The sequence below is a fragment of the Trachymyrmex cornetzi genome, unplaced genomic scaffold (genome assembly GCF_001594075.2).
Source record: "Trachymyrmex cornetzi isolate Tcor2-1 unplaced genomic scaffold, Tcor1.1 scaffold1060, whole genome shotgun sequence".
Classification (NCBI taxonomy): Eukaryota; Metazoa; Arthropoda; class Insecta; order Hymenoptera; family Formicidae; genus Trachymyrmex; species Trachymyrmex cornetzi.
In genome coordinates, this window is record NW_017295610.1 from 10262 (window position 1) to 35793 (window position 25532).

General features: G+C 35.1%; 1 protein-coding gene across 1 annotated transcript in view; it reads left to right on the top strand.

The window, feature by feature from the left end:
- The window catches only part of Mid1 (calcium-permeable channel component Mid1), a 105952-nt gene that overhangs the window by 498 nt on the left and 79922 nt on the right, over positions 1-25532 (top strand). The window contains exon 2 of the mRNA XM_018505582.1: positions 7-3291. Coding sequence (XP_018361084.1) covers positions 7-3291 — 3285 coding nt within the window. The remainder of the gene's footprint in view (positions 1-6; positions 3292-25532) is intronic.

Here is a 25532-nt window from a genome sequence, read left to right on the forward strand (position 1 = left end):
GGGTGTTGTTCAGGTGCTTTCGCATCAGGTCCTCGATACACGCAACGTCGTCGCGCGCGTCGAGAGCTGCCGTCGCTGCCGGCGTCGTCGCGCTTACTCGGAAGTGGCGCACAACACCTGGCACAGCGGGGACAGCAACAACAGCGGCAACAGCAGCAGCAGCATCAGGGAGAGAAGGCATCGCCAGGTCGACGAGAGACACAAAGTGCAAGAGGTGCAGGTGGCGCGGCAAGAGGAAGAAACGGAAGCGGAGGTGGTGGATTACTACGAACGCGTTGCGTTGCCGTTGTTGCTGTCGCCGTCGAGAGAACTCCTCGCCGGTATTGTCGTCGTCGCCGCAACCACCGCAGCAGCTGCGACTGTCGCAGTCGCCGCCGTCTCGGTCGGCCGTGGTACGTTGGTCCAGGGGAACTTCTAAGGGCCCCGCCAACCCGGGCCGCTCAGGCAGGCACCTGGGCGACTGGTCCGGGATACGCACGAGCGGGGCTGACATCATCGAACAGCGGGGATACCCCGACGAATGGTCGCTCGCTGACAGAGCGACGGAGTGGACGACGACGTGGATTATCGTGGCGCGAGTTTGCCTATTACCGCGGAGACGATCAGGGACGCGTACAAAAAAAGAAACGGAAACGAAAGGAGAGCGGAGATCACCCGTCCAGGAAGGCATTGACGTGTATCGCTGCACGGTGGAGAGGGAAAGTAAGGAAAATCTGGCACGAGTTATCGAGTGGTGGAAGAATATCTCCGATATATCTCCGAAGGAACACTTGGAAGCGGAATCGCCTGAACGATCACGTTGCGCAGCGTTCCTCGGCGGGTCGTGTCTCAGCAGACGTACCGGAAATAACGGTAGCAGCTGCAGAAGCAACGTCGTGGGTCGCGTCGCGAACGGCGTTCGGGGAACAGAGTCACGAAGAGTCGAGTGTCGGAGAGCAGAGCGCGTGCCGAGAGGCGGGCCTCAGATTTGGTGGCAGCGATGCGGGGCCTTCTGCAGCAGCCCGGCTGCGATACGGATCATCTACGCCACGAGTCCACCGCGAGTCATCTCTTTCGTCATCAGTCGACGTGCACGATATCGAGGAAAAGGAGGCAGCGGCAGCGAAAAGTTCAATCGGTTCTGGTGGAGGAAGGCGAAGCACGTCGCATCGTACAGCTACGAACGTACGCGTCAAGGAACGTCGACGAGGAGGTGCGCGACGACGACGGCAGGACGTCGGGGACGTTAACGTCCCCGATTATCCCGTCGCGCCCATGCTGCTCGACCCGTTCGGACTCACGGGACCACCTACGTCGAAAAAATGGAGAAAAGAGAAGAAAAGGGAGCAGAAAAAGGAGAAGGAGCAGAAGCTCTGGTTACCGTCGTCGACCTCGTTCGTGGAGTGCGTACGGTCCGGTTATCGTTCGTATGCGTCGTCCAAGTCGTTCTCCAGGTCGATTCGCGATCGCGTCGTCGACGACGTTGGCATATCCACCGCCGCGCAATACCATCACGAAGCCCGACACTTCCAAACCGGGCACGGACCCGATGAGAAAGCCGGAACTGCCACTGCCTTTCGCATCTCTCGCGATTCCGCTTCGCGCGGCGTGGTGCGCGCGCGCACATGTGATCGTCGCCACGAGGATCACGAGGACGATAATGAGAGCGACGCGTTGCGCGCGCGGACGCGCATACTTGGCGCTGATTGTCCGTCGCCGCGACGACGACGGGCTCCGCGAAGAGCAAGAAGAAGGTCAAGAAGAAGACGAGGGAGCGGAGCGATCTCCGAGGAAGAGCCCGATGTGGCTACCTCGGCCGTTTCTTTCGTCGACGTGCATGCTTACACTGCCTATAGCGATGACAGAGACGACGATGACGATGGAAAAAATGACGGTGACGACGACGATGACAACGAGGGACAAGTATATTGCGAGCGAAAGAGAGTCCACGGTGATGGGTCCGAGGAGGCCCACGACGAATACGAGGAAGATGGAAATAATGACAGCGCGCATGTTAGTGTCTTGGATAATCCGCGCGATGAATACAAACATGAAAACGCGTCTCGCGAGGACTACATCCACACCGAGGGGAATACGAGTAGTGGTGTATCTAAGAGTGATCAGTGGGCATCGCAATCCTCTTCGTTTGATTGGAAGAGGGATCGCGAACGTGTCGATGGCTACAGACACGAGTACCTGACAGTGAACGAGGTGTTCGATGGACAAGGACGAAGAAAAGGAGAATGGTATAGTGAGAGGAGATGTAGCGATAACACTGCCTGGTTCCAAAAGCCAATTACTAGGAGAAAAGGAAGAGGCGAAGGAGGAGGAGGAGGAAGAGAAGGAAGAGGAAGAGGAGACAAGCCGCGTATACGTAGGAGCTATTACAGGTTGCTGCTATTTGTGTTATATCTTCTGGCGTGGCCTCTATTGTGCTCGAGCAGTCCCTTAGGTCACCTCGCCTCGACTTTCGCGCAGAACCCGACCCTCGCGCACACCAAGAATCCCGCACAACGGGGTAACACTACGCCGCCGGATATGTTGTTCTCGTCGTCGACGGTCATCGAGCACCAATACAAGCATTCGCAACAATACGTTCAGGGTAGCGATTACAATACCGATAGCGAGCCTCATCGTCATCATCAGCAACAGCAGCAGCAGCAGCAGCAGCAGCAGCAGCAACAACAGCAACAGTCGGATCAAGAGAAGCTCGACGAACAGCGGCACCCCTACAACGAATACACTTGGGAGGTGAACCAAATGAATCCCTGGCTGTCGGCCTGCGATCTGGCGGGACCAGCGCCGACCGATCTTCAGGGTAGCTGCGGAGCACCTCCACCGGAGGTGCCCAAGTACTGCCCGAAGCTGTGCAAAAATGCTTCCGAGATAATGAAGACCTATAATATGAAGATAAATAGGGGGGTCGAGGACGGAGGCGAGAGCGGCAGTCGACATGGTGATAAATATAGCACCGATGAAAAGAAGGAGGAGAAGGAACAGTGCCTTTTATATCTCGAGGAATCGCACAAGAAGATCATCTGTCAAATGAAGAAGAATAATCCAAGTGATCTGCTGCTTCGGCTGCGTCTACGGCACTGCTGCGAGCACGCGGTGTTCAACGCCCTGGCGCCGGGCAAGGGCGGTCCGCTCGAGGACGTGCTAAACGGCGGCAAGAAGTGTGATGATGCCTTGGACAAGCTGTTGCTCGTTGATGCCCTGGCCGCGAGGCTGCATTGCGAGTTCGAGGAGGTACTGGCGCGCTACGATTGCGCCCAGCCGTACTCCGTCATCCACAACTGCACCCATTGCAAGGTAAGAGGCCAATTTCTACGTATTCACCATGTGTGCGTGCGTGCGTGCGTGCGTGCGTGTGCGCGCGCGCGCGCGCGTGTGTGTGTGTGTGTGTGTGAGATCATAATTATTTATTGGACGCTCTGGGATATCCTCTAAAGCGTATATGCATTTCTACATAAAAGAGCGAATAACAAAATTGAGTGATCGTAGACATAGATACAATAAACAGTAATAGAAATAAACATAAAAATAACAGAGAGAGAGAGAGAGAGAGAGAAATTTTAAAATTTCAAATAAATTGCTTTGTCAATTTAAATTGGCATTGACAGCTACGTATAAAGGCATTAAAACGAAACGCGGAATATTACTGAATTTAAATGTTTGACAGTTTTAGAGAGGATCCTTGCACAAACTTAAATAGAAAATATTCTCTGTATTTTCATATTTCATATTTTATATTTCATTAATTTTGTAAATTTGAAAATATTTAAATATTAAATATATTATTTATACACGCATTTATTATATTTATTACACATGATAATGTTTCTAAAGAAAATTATTGCGTTCTGTGGAAAGTCGTAAATTTGTCATGAATAATTTGCAACGTTTTTCGCGCTTGAAAGTTTGAAGTTCAAGTTTGTTCTATTTTGTAAAAAGCTGACAGAAAAAAATATATGATATGTATTTTGGGCAGAAATCAAGATATTAATTACTTTTATCCATCATTAGCAATTTAATAAACTTATGATAACCGTCTTTATTCCCGTTGTACATAAAGTATCCGATGTCCCACTATAACTTGTATGAGCAATGTCTAGAATTTCTGCCCAAAATACAGCTTTGTAGTTATTATTATATAGATGTATAAGTTGCGTATTTTAAATGTACTGAAAAAAACATGTTTGGTATTTGTGACTATAATTACATGATAAAAATTATGGTTAGCAGCTCTATATTTACAGTTATTATTATTATTATTATGTTAGTAGTAATTATACAATTTTATATATCGAAAAAATACATAATATAATTATAATTCATAGTCATTTTCGGTGTCAATTATGCATTCTTTTTGTACAAAGAACTATATACTTAAATATACAATATTAAGTGAAAATGGACCGAGAAATATTCAACGCAAATAAGTGAAAAGGCGGATCTTGATGCCTAATAATAATATTTTTCTGTGAATTTTCCAGTTCCAAGAAAACTGCGCATTGATTATTATCTGTCAGTTTTGAAACACAGTCCTAGACTGAAACTAGAGTACGTAATATCACAAAATTAAATTGACAAGCAATTTAATATTACGGATGCTAATAAGCATCTAAAAATATCTAAATAATTTATTGCAAAAAATATCACTCAAATTCTTCGAATCCCAGTTGAGACTTTCTTCGCAATAAATTCTTTACAGTGTTTTAAAGATGCTTATTAATATCTGTAATATTAAGTTGCTCGTCGATTTAATTTGTGATATTATATAAATATAATTATCATTTCTAATATTATAGCAATTATAAAAATTATAATAATTATAAAAATGAAACTCCTAATTATTATTATTGTACTATACAATTAATCCTAAATACCAAACACTTTTCTCTCAGTGTGTAATCTCGAAAAATCTCGTTACTATTGCACCAGTTATATTCGTGTTTTGCCGAAATTCACAATGTTTCGACATCATTAGTGCCATTTTCGTAATACGCCTCTCGTATTCAGTTTCTTGTGAATAATTAAACGATTAAGACGCGTGTCAATCCGTTCATTGATTAGAACGCAAAGGAGTTTCGCGCGACTCGCAACATTCGGCGTGAACGAAATTATTGGAAATTCTCGCGGTGTGTTTCCGGGAGTTCATATTACGCTCGTGTCTAATGTAGGGCATAGTAAATTTACTCGCAGTATTTCTCCATGAGATCTCTTCGCGGGGAGAAAGAGAGAGACAGTAGACAGCTTTGCGGTGCTTTACGCCGTTCACCGTTCAAGCGAACGCGTAAATTATGCGAGGCATTACGTATTATAATATGATTTAAGGTATTCAGTTAAGATTAGAAATCCCGCGGAGAGATTCCTCAGGCTCTCTGCTCGTCTCTCCGAGAGATTTCTCGCCGCGAGCGTCTCTAAACGTGCCAGATCTTCCTCGTCTCTTTAAACATATAAATCTGGAAATTTGCGAAGTCACAAGCAATCACGCGGTTAACTTGAACACTTACAACCATGACATGAACACTTACAACTGCTATATTTGAAGGGCAACCCATATTCTCAAGCACGCGCGGATTTAAGAGGATCCAAAAGAGAAGATCCGTGAGATTTTCTTTACTCTTAGATTTATAGGTATATAGCTTCTTCTTCTTCTTATTTGGGTGGCCCAGGTTTCGGAGAGATCGGATAAACGTGGCCAAAGGTATATAGCTAATGATATATAAATGTCATTCCGTGGCGTCCAATTGTAGCGAGACGAATTATTCGAATCTGTCGATAGACATCCCGGTGTCTACGACAGACAGGACTAATTTCCAGATGGTGAATGGTAAATCGTGGGCGGTTTGCCTTAGAAAGCGAAGCACTTTGTCGTTGTCGTTGTCGTCGTCCTCGTCGTCGTCTCCGTCGAATGAGTTAACGAACAGGTGTTTCTCTCTCGTTTGGCCGATAACGCCCGCGCATAAATTGCTCGTTTAGTAACTCGTGGTCCGGTTCATTCAACAACCGTCGAAACTATTTCCAACCGACAGTATGTCCGTCTTTCTTCGATTCTCGCGTTGTTCCCGTTATCATTGTCTGTACGAGAGCAGCAGAGTTTGCGCGACAATTCCATAATAAGGCAATAACACGAGAGTGCATTATGTGCGTGGTTTACACGAAGTTGCATCAGAAGAGCCACCGAGTATGAATTTAATAGGGGAATACTTTTTTAGTAATCGTTTGGTTTTATTTCTACATTTTCTTATGTATCCTTCTTTATGGAAACCAAAAATTATCATAATAATGACGCTACGCTTAAGAAAAAATTGATATTTGAAATTAAGAATGAAATCTTTATTCACATCGTTACGAAATTAAAATAGTTACGAATTGTTATTCTTCAATTATTTAACCCTTACCATACCATCTACAATTTGGTGCCTCATCCATACCATCAAGGGTCACTTCAAATCTCTTCGTTTTTTTACCTCTTAAAAATAATTCAAAAAATCTCTAAAAATTCACCAACATACTTTCAACTTTCTAGAATAAATATTGACTCTTTATTTTGGAAAATAATAAAATGTAGTATAATTTATAATTACCGAAAGACTCAAAGAAACTTGCACGAGCAGGAATCGCTCGGCCACTAGTTACCCATATAGTACGGTAAGGGTTAAAAATTAATTTAAAGTTGGATCAACAAAATAATTGAAGCATAATTGACAGCAATTTTGTAACAATGTGAGTAATGATTTTATTAAATTTGTTTCACACACACAACTAATTTTTCCTTCAGTGTAGTATTGTTATTATAATAATTTTCAGTTTCCATGAAAAAAATAAATAAGACAACGATTAATAATAAAACGATCCCCTAATCGTCACAAAAAAGTGAAAGTTGTCTCTCCTTTAATTATATAGGCCGGTATTCATACACTGAGAAAAAAAGTTAACTTGACTAAACGCGTTTAGTTCGTAATGATTATTTAGTTCAAATATTTATATATTTAGATTAACAAAATCATGTAATTTAAAACATGTTATTTGTTTCAATTAACAGATATATTTAGTTGAATTAACAAATATTTGCTTGACAATCCGTGAACGCTACATTTAGTTGAATCAATTAATATTTTTTTGAAACAGCAACTTTTTTTTCTCAGTGTAGTCAGATCTTATATTCAAGACCGTCTAAGTACAGTCTTAAGAAGTTACGAACCAATCAGATAGCTGTATTAGCGTCTTAAGCATTACTTAAGATAGTCTTGAAACAACAATGGATTATGTGAATACCGCCCACAGACACAGATCTGAAAATAATTTTGTTGGTCTATCAAAATAATTATTTAGAATCTTAATAATAATAAGCAATACTGCAACAAGTTTTGATATTTCAGTTTTACCAATTTGAGCATCCTACATAATTATTTTGATGGTTCAATAAAATTATTTCCAGATTTGTATCTAGTTAAATTTTTAGATACTCCAACAAAACCGTTCTTTCTATGTGCTAAATAGGTTAACTAGTTTTCAGAATTATAGAAATATCAACCTAGAAAAAAAATTCTGAATATGTACCACACCAAAAAGGCGTTTAGAGATTAATTCGACTATATATTGTTACTGACCGAATAGGATCTCGACGGGTTGAGAGTCATTCAACTAAGGATACCATTTCATTTGGCGTTCGTTCGCGAGTATCATTTCATTCTTGTTATTTATCAAATATTAAACAAGGACAAAATAATGCTCGTGAGCATTGTGAACGCTAAGTGAAACGCAGCTTAAGAAGAAAAAGCTGCTTCAGCCTGCAAGCTCCGCGATTCATGATCAACATCATCCTCCTAGTCATTAATTTCGTCATAGACTCAAATCTATATTTTTTTCCGTGCGCGATTACTATAAGAAACGGCCCAATTATACATTTATTGATTCGCGTTCGGTGTCCCTCGATTGCGTTGATTAATATTCGTCCTACCGTCAGTTGATACAATAAGGGTACAATCAGGATAAAATTAGATAAAAACACGTCCGACACGTTCGCAAAAGAAATAGTAACGGATACCGCCGATAATTGTACATTGGAAAAATTAATTGCGTTGTTTTGCCCCGTTGATTTCCGCGATTTATATATATATATATTCGCGTATTATACAATTTATCTGCTCCAATTTTATCTCTTTACCTCGCGCGATATTATTTCGTTAGGTACTATACGAAAAATATATCTGAAGCGTTCGGTTGTGGTAAATACGATCCTCGTTCGTTTAATTCAGTTCGTTTGTTACGTGAGATCGAGACGCGGATTGATTTCGTCGGTTTCGAGACGAGACCGCATCGCTATTGGCAAACTGCATAGCGACGTGTGTAGAATGCGTCCGCAGAACGTGAACGAGCTGCCTCACAATCAACGCTAATGAGCGTTTCCAGCGGAAAAGCGGTGCTCTTAAAAGTGGATTTAATTTATCGTTGGAGCTTCTCCTTATTCCCATCCTTTGTCCCGTTTTCCCTTCTCCCAGGAGTAAGATCTTATTTCCTACGAGCGACGCTCCTCGAGTAAATTTGTCCAAATTTACCTACTGACATCTCTGCAAAACACAGCCCGACTAACGAGGAGAATCTCATCTCGGATGATTGTTTTATTCTTGACGTGAATAGAACATCTGTTACGACTGTGCGGGAATTATATTTTGTCATACCAAGCGTTGCCGTAAAATTGATATAGAAATTGATATAGAAAATGGATACAATTATTTCGTATGAAAATGTAGAATCCGTTTCTGGATAACGTTATGCATTATCCTTTATAGGTTAAATATATCATATATACAATATTATTATCTATATTTTATACAGAATATGTAATTAATGTCGATAATATTTTTTATGTAACAATTTCAGTTACAATACTGCTTGATTATTATTGAAGAGTACCTAAAAGCGTGGAGTTGAAACGTTTTAGATTTAATATTCAATAAAAAATTTGAATACACATGTAAGAACTTTTTTTACACATGAATTTATTGTTGGCTCTAATTGGCATTTTTAATTCTATGATTTATATTCTTTAAAGCTTTCTATGTATCTTGTCAATATTTTAATAGCACATTCATAGAAATTAAAATAAAAAATCCTAAATCATATGATATGAAATAAAATTTCAATTATATTACATTTCTGAAAATCTTCAAGATCATTAGGAAATAATGATTTCCGAGATATAAATATTAGATATAATTAAAGATAATTTTGTATAGAATTTATAAAATTGAACTCGTAATTATTTTTATTACATGAGTATCGATCTATAATTTGCAATAGATTTTCGTAATGATATAAATTTTTACCGCTTAGGGTTTAGAAATTGGAAATGATTTTTTATTCTTTGTGTGTAAGTACTACGCAATTTTAATTAATACGATAAGACAAACAATAACTAAGTTTAAAAATACACATAAAATAAATTGTTACATAAAATAAATTGTTCTTTTTGGGTAAGTATTTTTAAGAATGTTTTTTTTTATTATATACAGAAAATATTATGATATTTTTTTAAAAATAAAAATTTATTTTATCAAAAAGAAATCTGCAGAGGTTAATTTATTATTATTTTTTTTTCTTTTTTTTCTCTCTAATATTTTATACATTTTGAAAGAAATAAAATTGTGTGATTTTAATATGTAAAAAAAATAAAATAAATCTTTTGCAGTGACTTAATTTTCTTAATTTTTGAAATCTTGGTTTAGGATTTAGTAATTATTTCTAGAATGCATTATTAAAGCATTGTACAATTATTGGATACTCTGTATATCATATTGCATATATTATAAAAAAAATCACGCTCTTTTTTTTAAAATAAATTTAACGTATAAGCATAGTTAAATATATTTCCGCTTCTTCCAATCAAACTTTGATAGTGAACTCTGAACTCTGAAGGCACGATAAATATAATCGAAAATAGTAATGTATGTACAGTGAGAGCAAAAATATTCGTACAAGGAATTTTTGAATAAAATAGTCTTATTTGTAAAAAATAAACATTAATTAACAATCTTATACAATGAATATATTCTATTCTAACATAAGCAAACGAGCTTTGTATTCCTGATTTTAGAAGCTAAATTTCTCAACTGTACGAATACTTTTTGAGGATCCAAACAGTAGGATTTTTAATTTTCGCTTATTTTTCAGATGATATATTTTCTATAAAATATACATCTTTTTGGTATATATATTTGATATATTTTCTATAAAATATACATCTTTTTGGTATATATAATTTTAAGAAACATACCTATTGTATTTTTTATGAATAAATTGTTAATTACCCAGCAAGAAATAATCGTCAATTAAATATCGAATCAACGTCAAATTAGTGTTGAAATCATCATATCGATATCGATTCAACATCAATTCGATGATTCATTTCTCGCTGGATAATATTTACTTTTTAAAAATAGTTTTTTAAAAAAATATTTTCTTTGTACAAATAACTTTCTGTACTCACTGTATATTATATATATATAAAATTTATTACTGAACCATCTCATTTCTCTAAATGCAGCACATAATATTATACATTTCCAAATAATCTCGAAGAGATTATATTGTCGCGCCTCGTATCTTTCACTTCACAAATATCGTCTACAACATAAATTAATTAACGCGTTCGATCTCCAGTAAGATTTTGAAAGTATCGGAAGCACTTACCTGAAATCCGACGAGAGTTTGCTCGGGTTGCTCCAAGTCGGCGTTCGTTGTCCCCAGCGACGTTGGTCCATCAAAACGGAGCGAAAGACAGTGCACAGCATCTTACGACGATAATTCATCGAAATCTAAGACGAAAAATATTCAGCGTAACGTTATTATCATAACGCGTCGTAAATTACGCGAATAACAATGGCGAGCGGAGGGGTGCGGCGAAACGGTTGGCCAGCGACGTTGTTTGTATGGTGCGTCGCGCTCTGCGCCAACCGCCGTGTCTGTTTACAAAAAAGGCCACCGCGCTATCATTCCTGCGCATTCCTGTCCCGACGCTCGAATTGACGGGTAGCAATTCACCGTGTGCTATTATACGTAGTGTTATCACGCGAAATGTGACGCGATAAGTATTGCGTGAATATCAGAGAAATGCATTGTTCTCTACTAACCGTTTTATTGCTTGCCTACGTGACTAACAGTGAGTGATTCCTGCCATTTGCGCGAATGTATCGAGAAGCGAGATTGCGTATAGGCCGGTATTCATTAGTCCCGAAGTACAGTAAGTGTAGTAAGCCTTAAGGGTGTTTCTCCATGATCGAATTTCCGTACCAATCAGAGGCTGCGCTCCGTTGCATGCGTAATGCGCATGAGGGGTCATTTTATTCTTATTGTAGAGTGTTAAATAAGAATAAAATGATACATTATGCGCATTATGCGTGTAACGAAACGCAGCCCGAATTATTTTAGTATGTTATACAAATAAATCGATCTGAGGTGCCGTCCCATGGATACGAAAAATGGAATCGAAAAACGGAATCAGAATAAGGTGAAAGCCTGGCTTTCCATATGAAGCCAATGCTTAAAACACCTATTGTATATCCGGACTTTTAGCTCGTTTTTACTTTAAGATCATCTTAAGCTATATTCCAAAATGTTTTTTCCGAGGAAAATTTTGCTCGAGATATAATATATATTAATTACTAAAAGTTGTCGAATATTGATTTTCAATAATTTTTTTCTCAAATACCATCAACTTTACAGAAAAACTGCAAGAGACAAAAATTGTTTATTTTCTTCTCATAAAGTTCTGAGAATTTTTTCAGAATTTTTTAATACCGTATATTCTCCTGTTGGCAAAAATAGTTACCAATAAGAAAATGCAGTACTAAAAAGTTGATAAAAAATTCTGAAAAAATGTTTAAACTTCTATGAGAAGAAAATAAACAATTTTGGTCATATTCTTCCAGAGACTCCAGTTGAGTAGCGAGTCTCGCGTGGTTTATCTAAGATTGAAAGGAGTGTCGGAATGTTAACTTTAATGGGCCTTCTATAATAAGCCATTAGTCATAAATTAGAAGTCAGAAGCTAAAAATTGATGACTGATTGGTCAATTTTTAGCTTCTGGCTTCTGATTTATGACTAATGGCTTATTGTAGAAGGCCCATAACGTCTCGTCACAAATTGCTTATGACTGTTTCTCATAGAATCCAACTCGAGCGCGTCCAGCATTGTTCGTCAATTCGGGAGTTTTCTTCGTGTCGCGAAGTGAAGCCCATATCAGAAATTGAGATTGGATTGGAATTTAACAATCAAAAGAAGGAAAACCAATATCAAGTTCAGCAAACTTTGCTTTGATTGGTCAAATTTCAGTCTAATCTCAATCTCAATCTCTAGTCTGATACGGGCTTGAAGTACTACGTGAATGTTGACTCGCGTAACTTATGCTGGATTCACACCGCGTACGATATCTATTGACGGCGTTCGATATCCAATAGGAGAATGTGTTTCCTATTGAGAGACAAAACTGTCGCTAAATTAAAACCGATTTTTTTTTATTGAATGTCGTACGTCGAGATGAATCTAACATTATGTGATGATATTTAGTACATACATATGTATGTACGCGAATTGTATGATTTAAGTGTCGACCGTTTAATCAGATGTTATCTTGCAGAATTTATGTGTTCAAATTACCTACGTTACAGGCGTATCTCGATTTCGAAATCTCTTCAGTGTCTCGAGTATAAATTTTCTGACGATTTGTCCGTTCCTGGCGAAAATAAAAATCGGAACGTAAGTCAAATGTAAAAGGAGGTGAAAATTGAGACAATGTAAAATTAAGCGTAAACCTTTTATGTTTCGTTATTTCAATTTTTGCCATCTACCATAGAAAATTAATACTGGAAAGCAGTGATTAATTATTTTGAGTGATAAAAGCACCGCTTTTAAGACTCAAAATAAGTAATTTTCGGTATTAAATTGAATTTTCGTAAGAATAGAAACTTCGTTTACGCTTCTATTACTCTCTCCTTGCATTCGACTTATGTTTTGCGCACAATGGAGAAAATATTAGTAACAGAAATAAATATTATAAATATTACAGAAATAAAAAAATGAGAATAGAAATTAATCATATCGCAATGGATACAAATAAGATATATTATATATCATATTTTATTCGTATTCATTGTGTGATACGATTAATCTTTATTCCTCATTTTTTTATTTCTGTAATTAATATTTATTCTTATTGCTAATATTTATTCCACTGCGCACAGAGCCTTATTCTTCAATCTTTGAATGCATTTCGTTTTATATGAATGCGCATGATGTATTCATTTCTTCTCTAATATTCAGTGAACAGCAAGAATAAAATGATACATCGTGCGCATCATGCATGAAACCGAACCGAACGCACCCTTTATTTTCGCCAGGAACGCTTCATGATTGGCTGCCGACTTGACTCGCGTTGTATATCGCGCGGCATCGGTGTGAAGTTGGGAACGTTCGAATATTTCGCGACACTTCAGGTATAACTTGGCGGAACATTGTGGTCACGAAAGCGGATCGATTCGCGAGTCCAGCGCGGCGCGTTACGTTTAATTAGTAAGTGCATTCGTAATGAGCACTGAAATTTACGTCACACTATCGACAATGCGTTATCGACAGTGTATTGTCGACAATGTAACGTAAATTTAACATTTGTGTATCGGTTATGCATTGAAACGCCTCCGTTCGCGACTCGTCATTCTGTTGGTTCGTGACGTCACGGGCGTCGAATGGCTCGCGGTTTTTTATGCGACTGTTCTTCTTTCCCGATAATTGCAATATCTTCATCGTAATTGCAATATATGAAGTGGGTGTCGCGCGTGATTAACAGAATTATTGTCGGGAGTGCCGTGCAAGAGTCGAGCAATCATCATATTGCTCGATAATCGTGTACGTAAATTGAACACGATCGTAATTAACCGCGAATGAGTGTGCAAGTGCAAACTGACCTAACCTGAGAGGAGGACGAGGCCTGGGGGGAGGCATCGGGCAACGGCGGAGCAACCACAGGGTGAGTAAAACTTATTATATGTACACATGTATTTATATACACATAATATTATGTTGTTTATCATATTTGTGGTTTATATATTTGTGGTATCGAATGTTTATTTCCGCGTAATTGCAATTAACACACTATGATCTACCATTGATGATTTATTTAAAATAAATTAAATAATTTAAATAACGATAAAAAAAAAGTTAGTAACAAGTTATATTTCCCCAAAGGAGATCTCTTTCTAAAATATTAAAATTTTATTAATTTTTGTTTAATTTATATGATAATTTTATTAATTACTTTTTAAAAGTACGTAACAGTTTTATTAAACATCTCTTTTGAAAATTATTTAATAATTTTATTGAACGTCTTTTTGGAAATTATTTATAACGATTTTCAAAGGTAGATAAAAATTCAATGCATGCAATAGCTTTTCCTATGATGTTACTCTCTAACGTTGTAGTATAATTTGGATATATCTATATTTTACAGGTTCAACGCAATTTACAACTCCGCTGCTACGCATCGTTTGGTAAGTTTAAGTTGTTCTACATCAAATAATGTAATCAGGATTGGAAAAGTTACTTTGTAAAAGTAATTAGTTACGGCTACAATTTTTTTCTCTCAAACAGTAACTAGTTACCGTTATAAATTATCGTAATTATCGTTTTGTAATTATTATTACAAAAAATAATCACCAATTATTCATTGAGCACTTTATTTTGGTCATATATTAAGGAATAAAACTTGTTATAAAGTAACTATGAGAGTAATTATTAGTTATTAATTACCAAAAAATGTAACTAAACTTTAAGATAAGTTAACAGTTATAGAAAAAAGTAACTCTAATTGTAACTTGTTACAAATAATGAATCTCACTTCCCAATCCTGAATATAATATATTTAACTCTTATTTTATAAGACAATTTAGTGATATATTGACGCAAAAATATATGTGTATAAGATATTTATAAAGGAAGGAATATTATAAATAAATAAAATAAAAGTAGGACTATATTAACCGATTGATTACATGTAAATAATTATTCATGATGTATTTCTGTATTAAATCGCCATGTACTTATTATTTTACACAGAAATATATTTGTAAAAATAAAATAAAATTGTTTTCGTTCACTTTTGTTATCTATGATTCAAGGTTCACTGTAGGGCTCGTTTTCACAATATATGGGGTTACCTAAAGATTAAAGATTACCAGCAGATTCATCAATGAAATTCATTCATGAATTTCTTGGTTACCTTTAATCTTTAGGTAACCATATATTGTAAAATCGGGCCTAAAAGTTTAAAATTAATTGAAAAGTAGAGTGGAAACAGATTATATTATATATGTTGATTTCTTTAAAAAGATACTTAACATATTAGACAGAGTAAGAAACAATACTTTTTTGTGAAATATTATATTATATATGTATGTATGTACAAATTATATTATTCCATGTCATTTTGATTTTCCTAGCCACGTACCTTTTTTTCATAGAACACAAATGATAAGATTTTCATGTCGGGATTAATATTGTTAACGTGTTCGTTCATTAGTTGCGCCGCGTTCAGTGATATGCACGTGAAAAAATGACAAAATTGTTTACGGACGACTGTACTTTCGTATATTACCTACACTCGGCAAAGCGTTCACACGGTGACATTAATAAAGCTCATCTCGCATCCGCTCTCGTACTCCGTCCTTCTCCCCTGTCATCCCCTTTTCATCCTCATTCTCGTTTTGTAGGAGCCATTGGCGATATATAGAGAAATCCGTAGTATCCTTCCCTCGAGCAAAAATCCTATTATGGACCTGATTCTACCCGCGCCGCCATCTTAAAAAGATGAGAAAATTATGATATAAACCGGTATTGGCGTCGCGGAGAGGATATTACGTGTGGGTTACGTGCCGAGTGGTAGTCATATTTATCACTTATTGAATCGACGGGACGACCAGCAGAAGTCCAATATAATCCTACAGTACTGTATGTGTGTAGATCACTGTTGTCAATAAACAGTCAGCGACTCCAACGTACGGTTTACCGTGGTATTTTAACGAAAGTATTTATTTTAATATCGAGTAACGGAGAGATATTTTACCACCTTATCATCATTATTATTCTCTCTATTTATATAATAGACTTAACTATAGAGATTCAAAACAAATTTATTGTAAAAACTTATGGGAAAAACGGCGATTTTGTTGAAAGATCTAAAACTTTGCTGGCTGCAGAAAAATAATATTGTTAGACTATCAAAATAATTTTATTGGAAACTCAAACTGGTTGCTAGAATATCAAAATTTTTTGCAGCATTGCTCAACATTTCTTATAGTTTCTGGAATAATTACTTTGATGGTCCAACCAAATTATTTTCAGGTCTGTATCTAATAAAATTTGTTATTTTTTTTATTAGCTACAGATCTGAAATCGTTCTTTCTATGAGAGTCGAAGAATTAGTTTGCAAAAATACTTTGCAACCGATTGCTACATTGTAATTTTTATTAAAGAAGCTTCTGCGCGGATAAATAAGCACAGTGCTCTCACGACGTTATGGACGAAGTTCATTCGAGATAAGTTTATGCGCGTATTAAGTAGCCGAAGTTTCTTTCAAGAACATACTCTAAATGCATATAACTGTTCAATTTTTACCTCCCGCTGTGAAGTTTCAACGAACTGATTTAAGTACTTTTATTGTTCAGCGCGTGATAAAGTTGCGCTGTAAAAGGGTATCGCGGTGAATGATTTTATCGGCGAAATTCAATTACGGGGCACACGTCTAATCGGGGATTGTATCTCTAGTTATTTCTTAACTTATGCCAATATTTTCAAATCATGCTTACCGTCCAGCAAAAAACTTGCGAGCTGCGTTTTACAAGTAATTTTTACTCTCTAAATCTGAATCAGTGGATAATCACTGATATCAGTGCCAAGTATGCCACTATTCACTAATCACCCAGTGATGTATTTGGCATTGGATAATCAGTGAAGTTCAATTAAAAAAGAAAGAAGGTTTGAGCATTATATATTCTAGTATTGATATTTATATGTTAATTTCAATCTTCTAATACTATATTAATTGAATTTATGCACTAAAATAAAATTAATTAGATCACATAATAAAGGTTAGCTATAGGTTAGGAATTTCACATTTCACTCACTGATTACCAGTGGCATACTTGGCACTGATATCAGTGATTATCCACTGGTTCAGATTTAGAGAGTATCTTGTAGAAATTCTAGATTAGAATTTCTACTGAAAAACATTTACACTGGAAAAAAGTTTCATTGCATAAATTAAAATTTTGGCAGATTCAACCAGAAAGAGATATAAATCAGACACCTATGGTTAAATTTATCAAACATTTTAATCGAGATCACCAGTAATTCAATTATGATAATCAGAATTCCGATTGATATGATCGGAATTTGTTTTGTTTGTATTTCTCGTTCATACAAGCAGAATATTTTTCTTGATATATCTACTTTGATGTATAGAAAAAATGATTTTGTTGAAGTCTCTCAAAATTTAGGTAGATACAAATTTGAAAATAATTTTGCTGAATTTTCCAAATAATTATATAGGAAACTTGAACAATATCATAAAAAGTTTAGAAATTTTAGCAATCAGTTTAAGCGTCCTATATAATTATTTTGATACTCCATCAAAGTAATTTTTTAATCTCTATATGTAGCTAAATTTTAAGATACTTTTTATCTACATAAAAAAGGTAAAACTTTTTTATGTAGATAAATTTATTGATATTAATCTAATACGTTGTGGTACTTTTGAAAAATTTCCGGATGAGCATTCTAATGAGTACTAAAGGTAGTTCCGCTAGGAAGTATCCAGATAATTTTGCGGGTAGCTTAAGGAGCAGCTAAAAATTAATCGAAGCCGCACGCGCGAATGATAAAGGTTTTTGCACGCGGATGGCAAAGGTCAAACAGCGAATCCGTTCAGCCCCGTGTATGCACTTATGTGCCTTTTTAAAATAACTCGTCGCATCCGAGTGATCGAACGATTATATATAATGGACCACAGACATTCATAGACTATATTCTCCGGTAGTTGGGCGGCGACTAAATCCGCGCGCAAGTGACACCTAAAAATAAAAACATATGCGAGGATAAGACGATCTCGCAATCAAATTCTAAATTGAATGATAATGTGAATCGATTTTAAGGTATTCTCGCCGAGTTATTCCTAAGTTTATTACAGCTTCTCTTCCCGCGTTTCCACATTAGCGAATTAGATATTAAATTTTGCCCTCGAAAGAGCTTCGAGTATCAAAATAAATCTCGCGGTTAGGAAATTCTAAGTTAGAGTTGTACTAAGATTATTAGATCAATAATTAGATTCATATCATTAGAAAAATATAATATACTATATACATATATATAATGAAATATTGATATCTATTATGTGCAGTTTTACTGTTTTGCAATTAATTAATTTAGACTAAACTAATATAACTGATATGTACACTGAGAAAAAAATGCTATTGATTCAATTAAAGTCTATATTACGGGCTGTCACTAACATAAGTGATTAATTCATGATACATGAATTAATCACTTATGTTAGTGACAGCCCGTAATATAGACTTTAATTGAATTAATAGCATTTTTTTCTCAGTGTACGGAGAGAACGATTTTGCTAAAGTATCCAAAAAATTTAGCTGGACATATGAAAAAATTTTTTCTAGCAATCAATTTGAATGTTCTACCTAAAAATTTGATGGTCTAACAAAATTATTTTCAGATCTGTAGCTAAATTTTTAGATGCTTCACATCAAAATCGTTCCCTCCGCGCGGTCGCACAATTCAGTTTGTATGTCTCTCTCTTTTTCTCTCCTTTGCTTTCTTTCTTTCTTTATTTTCGTATAATTTGTGCACTTCTATCTTCATATTTTATTTGTATTATTTTTAATTTATTATTTTTGTTAGTCTGTTAATTTTGTACATTTTTCCTTTGTTTTTTCCTCTATTTACTTAATATGTTTTCGGAGGACTTAAGCCTTTTTTTGATAGCATCGATTCTTTATGGCCACATATTTATTGCCGTGCGTATTTATTGTTCAAATTCAGTAATTATAAATCTTTTTAGAAAAAATGTTAAACAATTCATTTTTTTTTATGTTACTTACGTTATCGATTCTTACATTATCCTCATTAAAATATAGTTATTGTTAGTATTTATTCTTTGATACGAATTATGTCATTTTGATTTCACGAAATTAATTAATATCAATTAAATGGGTTTTATACAAACTCACTGTGTTACAAATTTTGGCTTGTTCCTAAATTCTCTTCCTAGAATTACAGAATATAAATAAGTACCTTCTGTCTATCAGTCTCTCTCTCTCTCTCTCTCTCTCTCTCTCTCTCTCTCTCTCTCCTTCTATTTCTTTCTTTTCTAATTTGAACAACAGTATCTTTTATCGCGTTTGGCAACGGATTCGATGACTATTTTCGCAGAATGCGAGCATGATTAATCTCTAACTTTCTCACGCGTGAGTGTACTGGATCGTTTACGGGTTGTGAGCACGACGTTGTCGACGTGAGATACGTCGAATGCGTAAATTGGCTATATGAACAAAGCTACTTGCACATTGTAGGATTGCTCTTCACATTTCTGGAACGATGCACAATGATTTCAATCAAAAAAACCTCATACGCAGGGATTTTTCAATAGTTCTTATTGTTTTTACAAAATTGCAGTCTTTCGTGAGTATTTTTGTACGATTTGTTTTGATTCGACTTAATAATCAACTAATTCAACAATATGCGTTATGGTGATTTGTGTGTTATCGAATTGGAAATGTATTATCGAATTTTATTTCTTTGTTTTATATCGATCGTGGAAAGGGATAAAACTTTCTTTTCATTGACGTATTGTTACGACGGCAAATGATAAGAATTTCCACATATAATTGATTAGGAACGCGTACAAACGAACAGTGAAAATTGATAGCGAGCTTTTAGGAGAGATTAAACATTACGTACAATCGAATAATGTTACACGTATCGTACAACTAAGCATGCAGCTTAAAACAGCATTGAAATTAACATCCTTTTATGTTAGATACGCATCCTTATTATTTATCAAGTGTTACACAAGGATAAATAATAAGGATGCGTACCTAACAAGGACAAATAACGCCTAGCATTATGAGCCAAATGGAGAAGACATCTATAGACATAATACAGATAGACTGAGCATGTGCGACGCGAACATGCAAGAAAGAATGAACATATTGAATTTTTCATTATCTTTCTAACAGAAGAAAGTAGAGGCGTATTTGCCTATACCTATGGCAGACACGTCCCCCACTTTCTTCTATTAGAGAAAGAACAAAAAATTCAACGTGTTCCCTGTTTCTCGCACGCACTGGACAGCAAATCCTTTGTCGAAATACGGTATGCTCGGTGTATCTTAAAGCTCTAGAATACTGTAGATACCAAAGTAGCACATTCCTTTGATGTGAGCCGAAATACCGGCAGCCTTCCTATTAGTTATTTCGATCGCCATTTCGATTTAGCAGTGTGTAGTCCAATAAGCGCTTTGTCTTATTGATATAGGGTATGGTTAGTAGGTCCAAAATGGAGAATCTATGTGCTACTTTATGTGTGTGTGTGTGGTATCTAGAGTTTTAGTCTATATTGTCTACGAACACAGTCAAAGAAGAAATACTTAATCTCGAGCTACTCGATATATACATATATACTAAGTGCATCAAGTACCAAGAGGTCACTAAGCAATCAAATTAAATAGCAATTTAATGTGAATGGCTATATTCAGTAGAAAAAAAACAACTTTGCAATTGTTGTAAAATTTTTTAATACGATTGAACTTGCTCTTAGTTCTTCACTGGATCTACATGTATAAACCAATTACATCAAGAATTTTACAATTACAAAGCTGCTTTTTCTGCTGAACGCAGCCATCGATTGAACATGAAAGTAAAAATCACGATTGCGCTACTAGATGCGAACACTAATATTGATAAATTTTAAATATTGAAACATAAACATTCTAAATAATATAAATAACGACAAATATTTCAGTCTCAATTACACATGATAATAAATCAATATTCTTGAGTTATTGTTTTAGCGCTCTACAATGATTCTAATAGATGTCTATATAGCTTTCATATTCTTTATATTTAGTATTTATTCTTTTTTACACGACTTTTTACGTTATCATTTCACTATTCTCTGAAATTAATTAACACAAATTAAATGGGTCTTACAAACCCACTGTGTCACAGATTTTGGCTTATATCCCTAAGTTTTTCCTAGAATTACAGAATACAAATACAATAAATAACAAAAAGAGGCTACAAGCCAGATTTTTATATATTTCAAATTTTTGGAACATACGTACTCTGATGTTAACATTGAATTTAACTAAATTGCATGATTTCTTTAATAATTTACAAATATTATTACCAAATTTATTACAAATAGATACCTTTTATCTATCAGTCTGTCTTTCCCTTTTTCTCCCTCCCTTCCTCCCCCTCCCTCTCTCTCCCCCTCCCTCTTCCTTTCCCACTGTCTCTTTCTTTCTCTTTCTCTTCCTTTTATTTCTTTCTCTTCTAATTTAACAACAGTATCTTTTATCGCGTTCAACAACGGATTCGATATTTTCACAGAATGCGAGCGCGGTCAATCTCTAACTTTCTCACGCGTGAGTGTACAATCGTACGCATCGTTTACGGACCGTGCGCATGATCTTGTCGACGTGAGATATGTCGAATGCGTAAATTGACCATATGAACGAAGCTACTTGCACATTGTAGGATCGCTCTTCACATTTCTGGAACGATGCACAATAATTTCAATCGAAAAAACACATACACGGGGATTTTCCAATAGGTTTTATTGTTTTTACAAAATTGCAGTTTTTTGTGAGTATTTTTGTACGATTTGTTTTGATTCGACATAATAATCAACTAATTCAACGACATGCGTTATGGTGATTTGTGTGTTATCGAATTGGAAATGTATTATCGAATTGGATATGTATTATCGATTTTTTTTTCTTTGTCCTGTATCGATCGTGGAAAGGGATAAAACTTTCTCTTTATTGACGTATTGTTACGACGGCAAATGATAAGAATTTCCACATATAATTGATTAGAAACGCGTACGAATGAACAGTGAAAATTGATAGCGAGCTTTTAGAAGAGATTAAACATTACGTACAATCGAATAATGTTACACGTATCGTACAATTAAGCATGCAGCTTAGAATAGCATGGAAATTAACGTCCTTTTATGTTAGATACGCAATTTATTACCATATTTCTCAAATATTGTTTCTCTGAATTATATTGAAATTGATATTAGTCGATATAAATTGATATTAGATATGTCTCTCTTAAATTAAATTTTTAAGTAGCTGATACCTACTTTACGAAATTTTTATTATAGCTTTATGATAATTTTTTGTAATAGAGCATTTCAAATCTGATGATAAATATTTTAAAGACATGATAATTTTTACAAATAAAGATGTTGAATTTTGTTATTATCAAAGGCATGAAATTTAAGAGAACACCTTTATACTTACCATCTCTGAGCGCGCGAAATTCTAGTCCTATTATTTATAATTTTTAAACTTCTCATTTCTTTTCATTTGAAAACTTATCGTTATAATGTGTGACGATAATATATGATTCTATAAGATTAGTAGATTTTTTATTTATTTATTTATTTTAAATTAAAATAAATTTAATTTAAATTAATTCCGCTTAAAAATGAGCAATAGGACACACGTAATAAAATATCTCTGTTTAAAATAAAACTGAAATTAATTATAAAAAAGAAGTTATAAGGAAACGAGGTTATTATGTTAAATATAGTGTAATGAAATAATTTAAAATAATCCGAATATTTCTTTATAATTAGCGATCTATTACATGATACATTACAGAAAAACCTGAAGATACTTTTTATGCGATGAATCGTCGTCATTGCGGGTTTGTATAATACCGATCGTGATGGTTAATTCAAGGGTTAATCCTACAGTGGATAGAGATCCCTAGAGAAAAGAATAATATTAGTAATATTATTATTTTTATTTATAATATTATTCTTTTTATTTGTAATAATATCCATTGAATATAAGTTCGTAGGACGTACTTTGCAGGCATGTACTGGATCAAATATCCGAGTGTTAACGAAATACATTATTAGGCCTACAACAAATCCCGTCAAGAAAGGGATCATCTGCAATGTTATGTTCATGGAATAATATTTTAAGTTGTTTATACGCAGGCTTTTTTTAGAAATTCAATTAAAATTGGAATATCTAATATATTTTATGTAACGTACATATTATGCGCACAGACATGAAATTTCCTTGACATAAAATTATTTGTTTTGCAAGGACACAAAATCTATAAATTAGCTGAACATTATTACAAAAATATTAAATATAAGAAAATTTTGTCATTAATTTGTCATAAAATATTAATTTAGCACGACGACGTACCAACTCCAATAGAATTATTTCCACCATTGTAATTAATTAAGTATTTATTATTGCTCAATCAAATGATATTTCACGACACTCGCGAGCCATAAAATGTCGTCCATCAAAACAAAAGAAACTTATTTAACTTGATATTTTTTTAAAATACAATTTTACAAATGTAATACTATTAATATGATAACTCTTGTTTACTCACTTTTGACGTTTCTATTCGTTGCTTATTTCTCACGATTTGTTTGAAAATATTCGTTAATGCTCAAATACTGTCTACTTCGTACTGTCCGTTACGGATGTCGAACGCTGCTCGCGCTATACTGGTGTTCGCAACGTTGGAATCATTTCATCCTTGCTATTTATCAAGTGTTACACAAGGATAACAAATAACGCCTAGCATTATGAACCAAGTGGAGAAAATATCTACAGACATAGTACAGATAGACTGAGTATAATATGCGGCGCGAGACACGTGCAAGTCTGCCTACGCCTATGGCATATACATCCCCTACTTTCTTTTATTAGAGAGAGAATAAAAAATGCAATGTGTTCCTTCCTTCTCGCATGCATTGGTCAGCAAAATTTCTTATCGGCATCCGGTATGCTCTGTCTATCTACACATATTATGTCTATGAACACAGCCAAAGAAGAAATGTTTAATCTCGAGCTACTCGATATATACGTATATACTAAATGCATCAAGTACCAAGAAGTCACTAAGTGATTAAATAGCAATTTAATGTGAATGGCTACCGTTCGGCAGAAAAGACAGTTTTGCGACAGTTGTAAAATTCTTTAACATGATTGATCTTGTTCTTAGTTCCTCACTGAATCTACATGTATAAATCAATCATATTAAGAATTTTACAATTGCAAAGCTGCTTTTTTTGCTGAACACAATCATTGATTGGACCTAAAAGTAAAAATCATATTTGACTGGCGATTGCGCTATTAGATGCAAATACTAATATTAACAAATTTTAATATTGACAAAGTATTGAAACATAAGTATTTTAAACAATGTAAATAACGAAATGTTTTAGTCTCAATTATACATGATAACAAATGAATATTCTTGAGTTATTTTTTTGGCGTTCTACAACGATTCTAATAGATGTCTCTATATAGCTTTCATGTTTTTTATACTTGGTATTTATTCTTTTTTTGTGCACTGAGAAAAAAATATAGTCAATTTTAATAAATATTTAGTTCAATACTGCCAACTAAATATTTACTTACAATAAATAAATATTTGTTTAGTAAAAAAAATGATTGTTAAATTAAATTAACATTTCTTGTATCAAATAAATATATCTTTATATTTAATAAATATTTAGTTGGCATGTATTCAACTAAATATTTATTAAAATTGACTATATTTTTTTCAGTGTATGAATTATATTAACATTTTATTGTTCTTTGAAATTAATTAACATAAATTAAATGGGTCTTACAGACCCCCCAGCATCAGTAACTGTATTAGAGATTTTGGTGTGAGCTCCTGAAGGTTAAACGGTGAACGTGCAGTGCAGGATTGTTCCATTTTAAAAGCTCGCACTAGAGGAGTTTTACCCACTGCAAACTACTTCATTACAACCTTGGGATTATAACTGTGTTCACATAATTTTCTCGAAACGCATTCCCTAGCGGTTTATCGTTCCAGTTTCATCGTGGACTGTCATAATTATCGTGAAAATCCTGGTTTTCAACATATATTGTCGAGAATTATTCTTTCTCATTCTTTCTTTCGGATGAAAAACGTTTTCTAGGACAGTGTATATGCTTGTTGATTGTTTGGATTACAAGTTCGTTTAGCGGTTCGTTTGCTACTCATTACATATTAATATATCTCTACAAATTACGTATTAATACACAGTAAAAAAGAAAATGTTAATTTTAACATTTTTTACATGTCCCAGGAGATCCACTCTAAATTTTAAGTTAAAGTAACTCATTCGTCTTGTGTTATTTATTAACGAACTAATAATGTTAAATAATTGACACAATACTTTACATTTATATTTGTTAT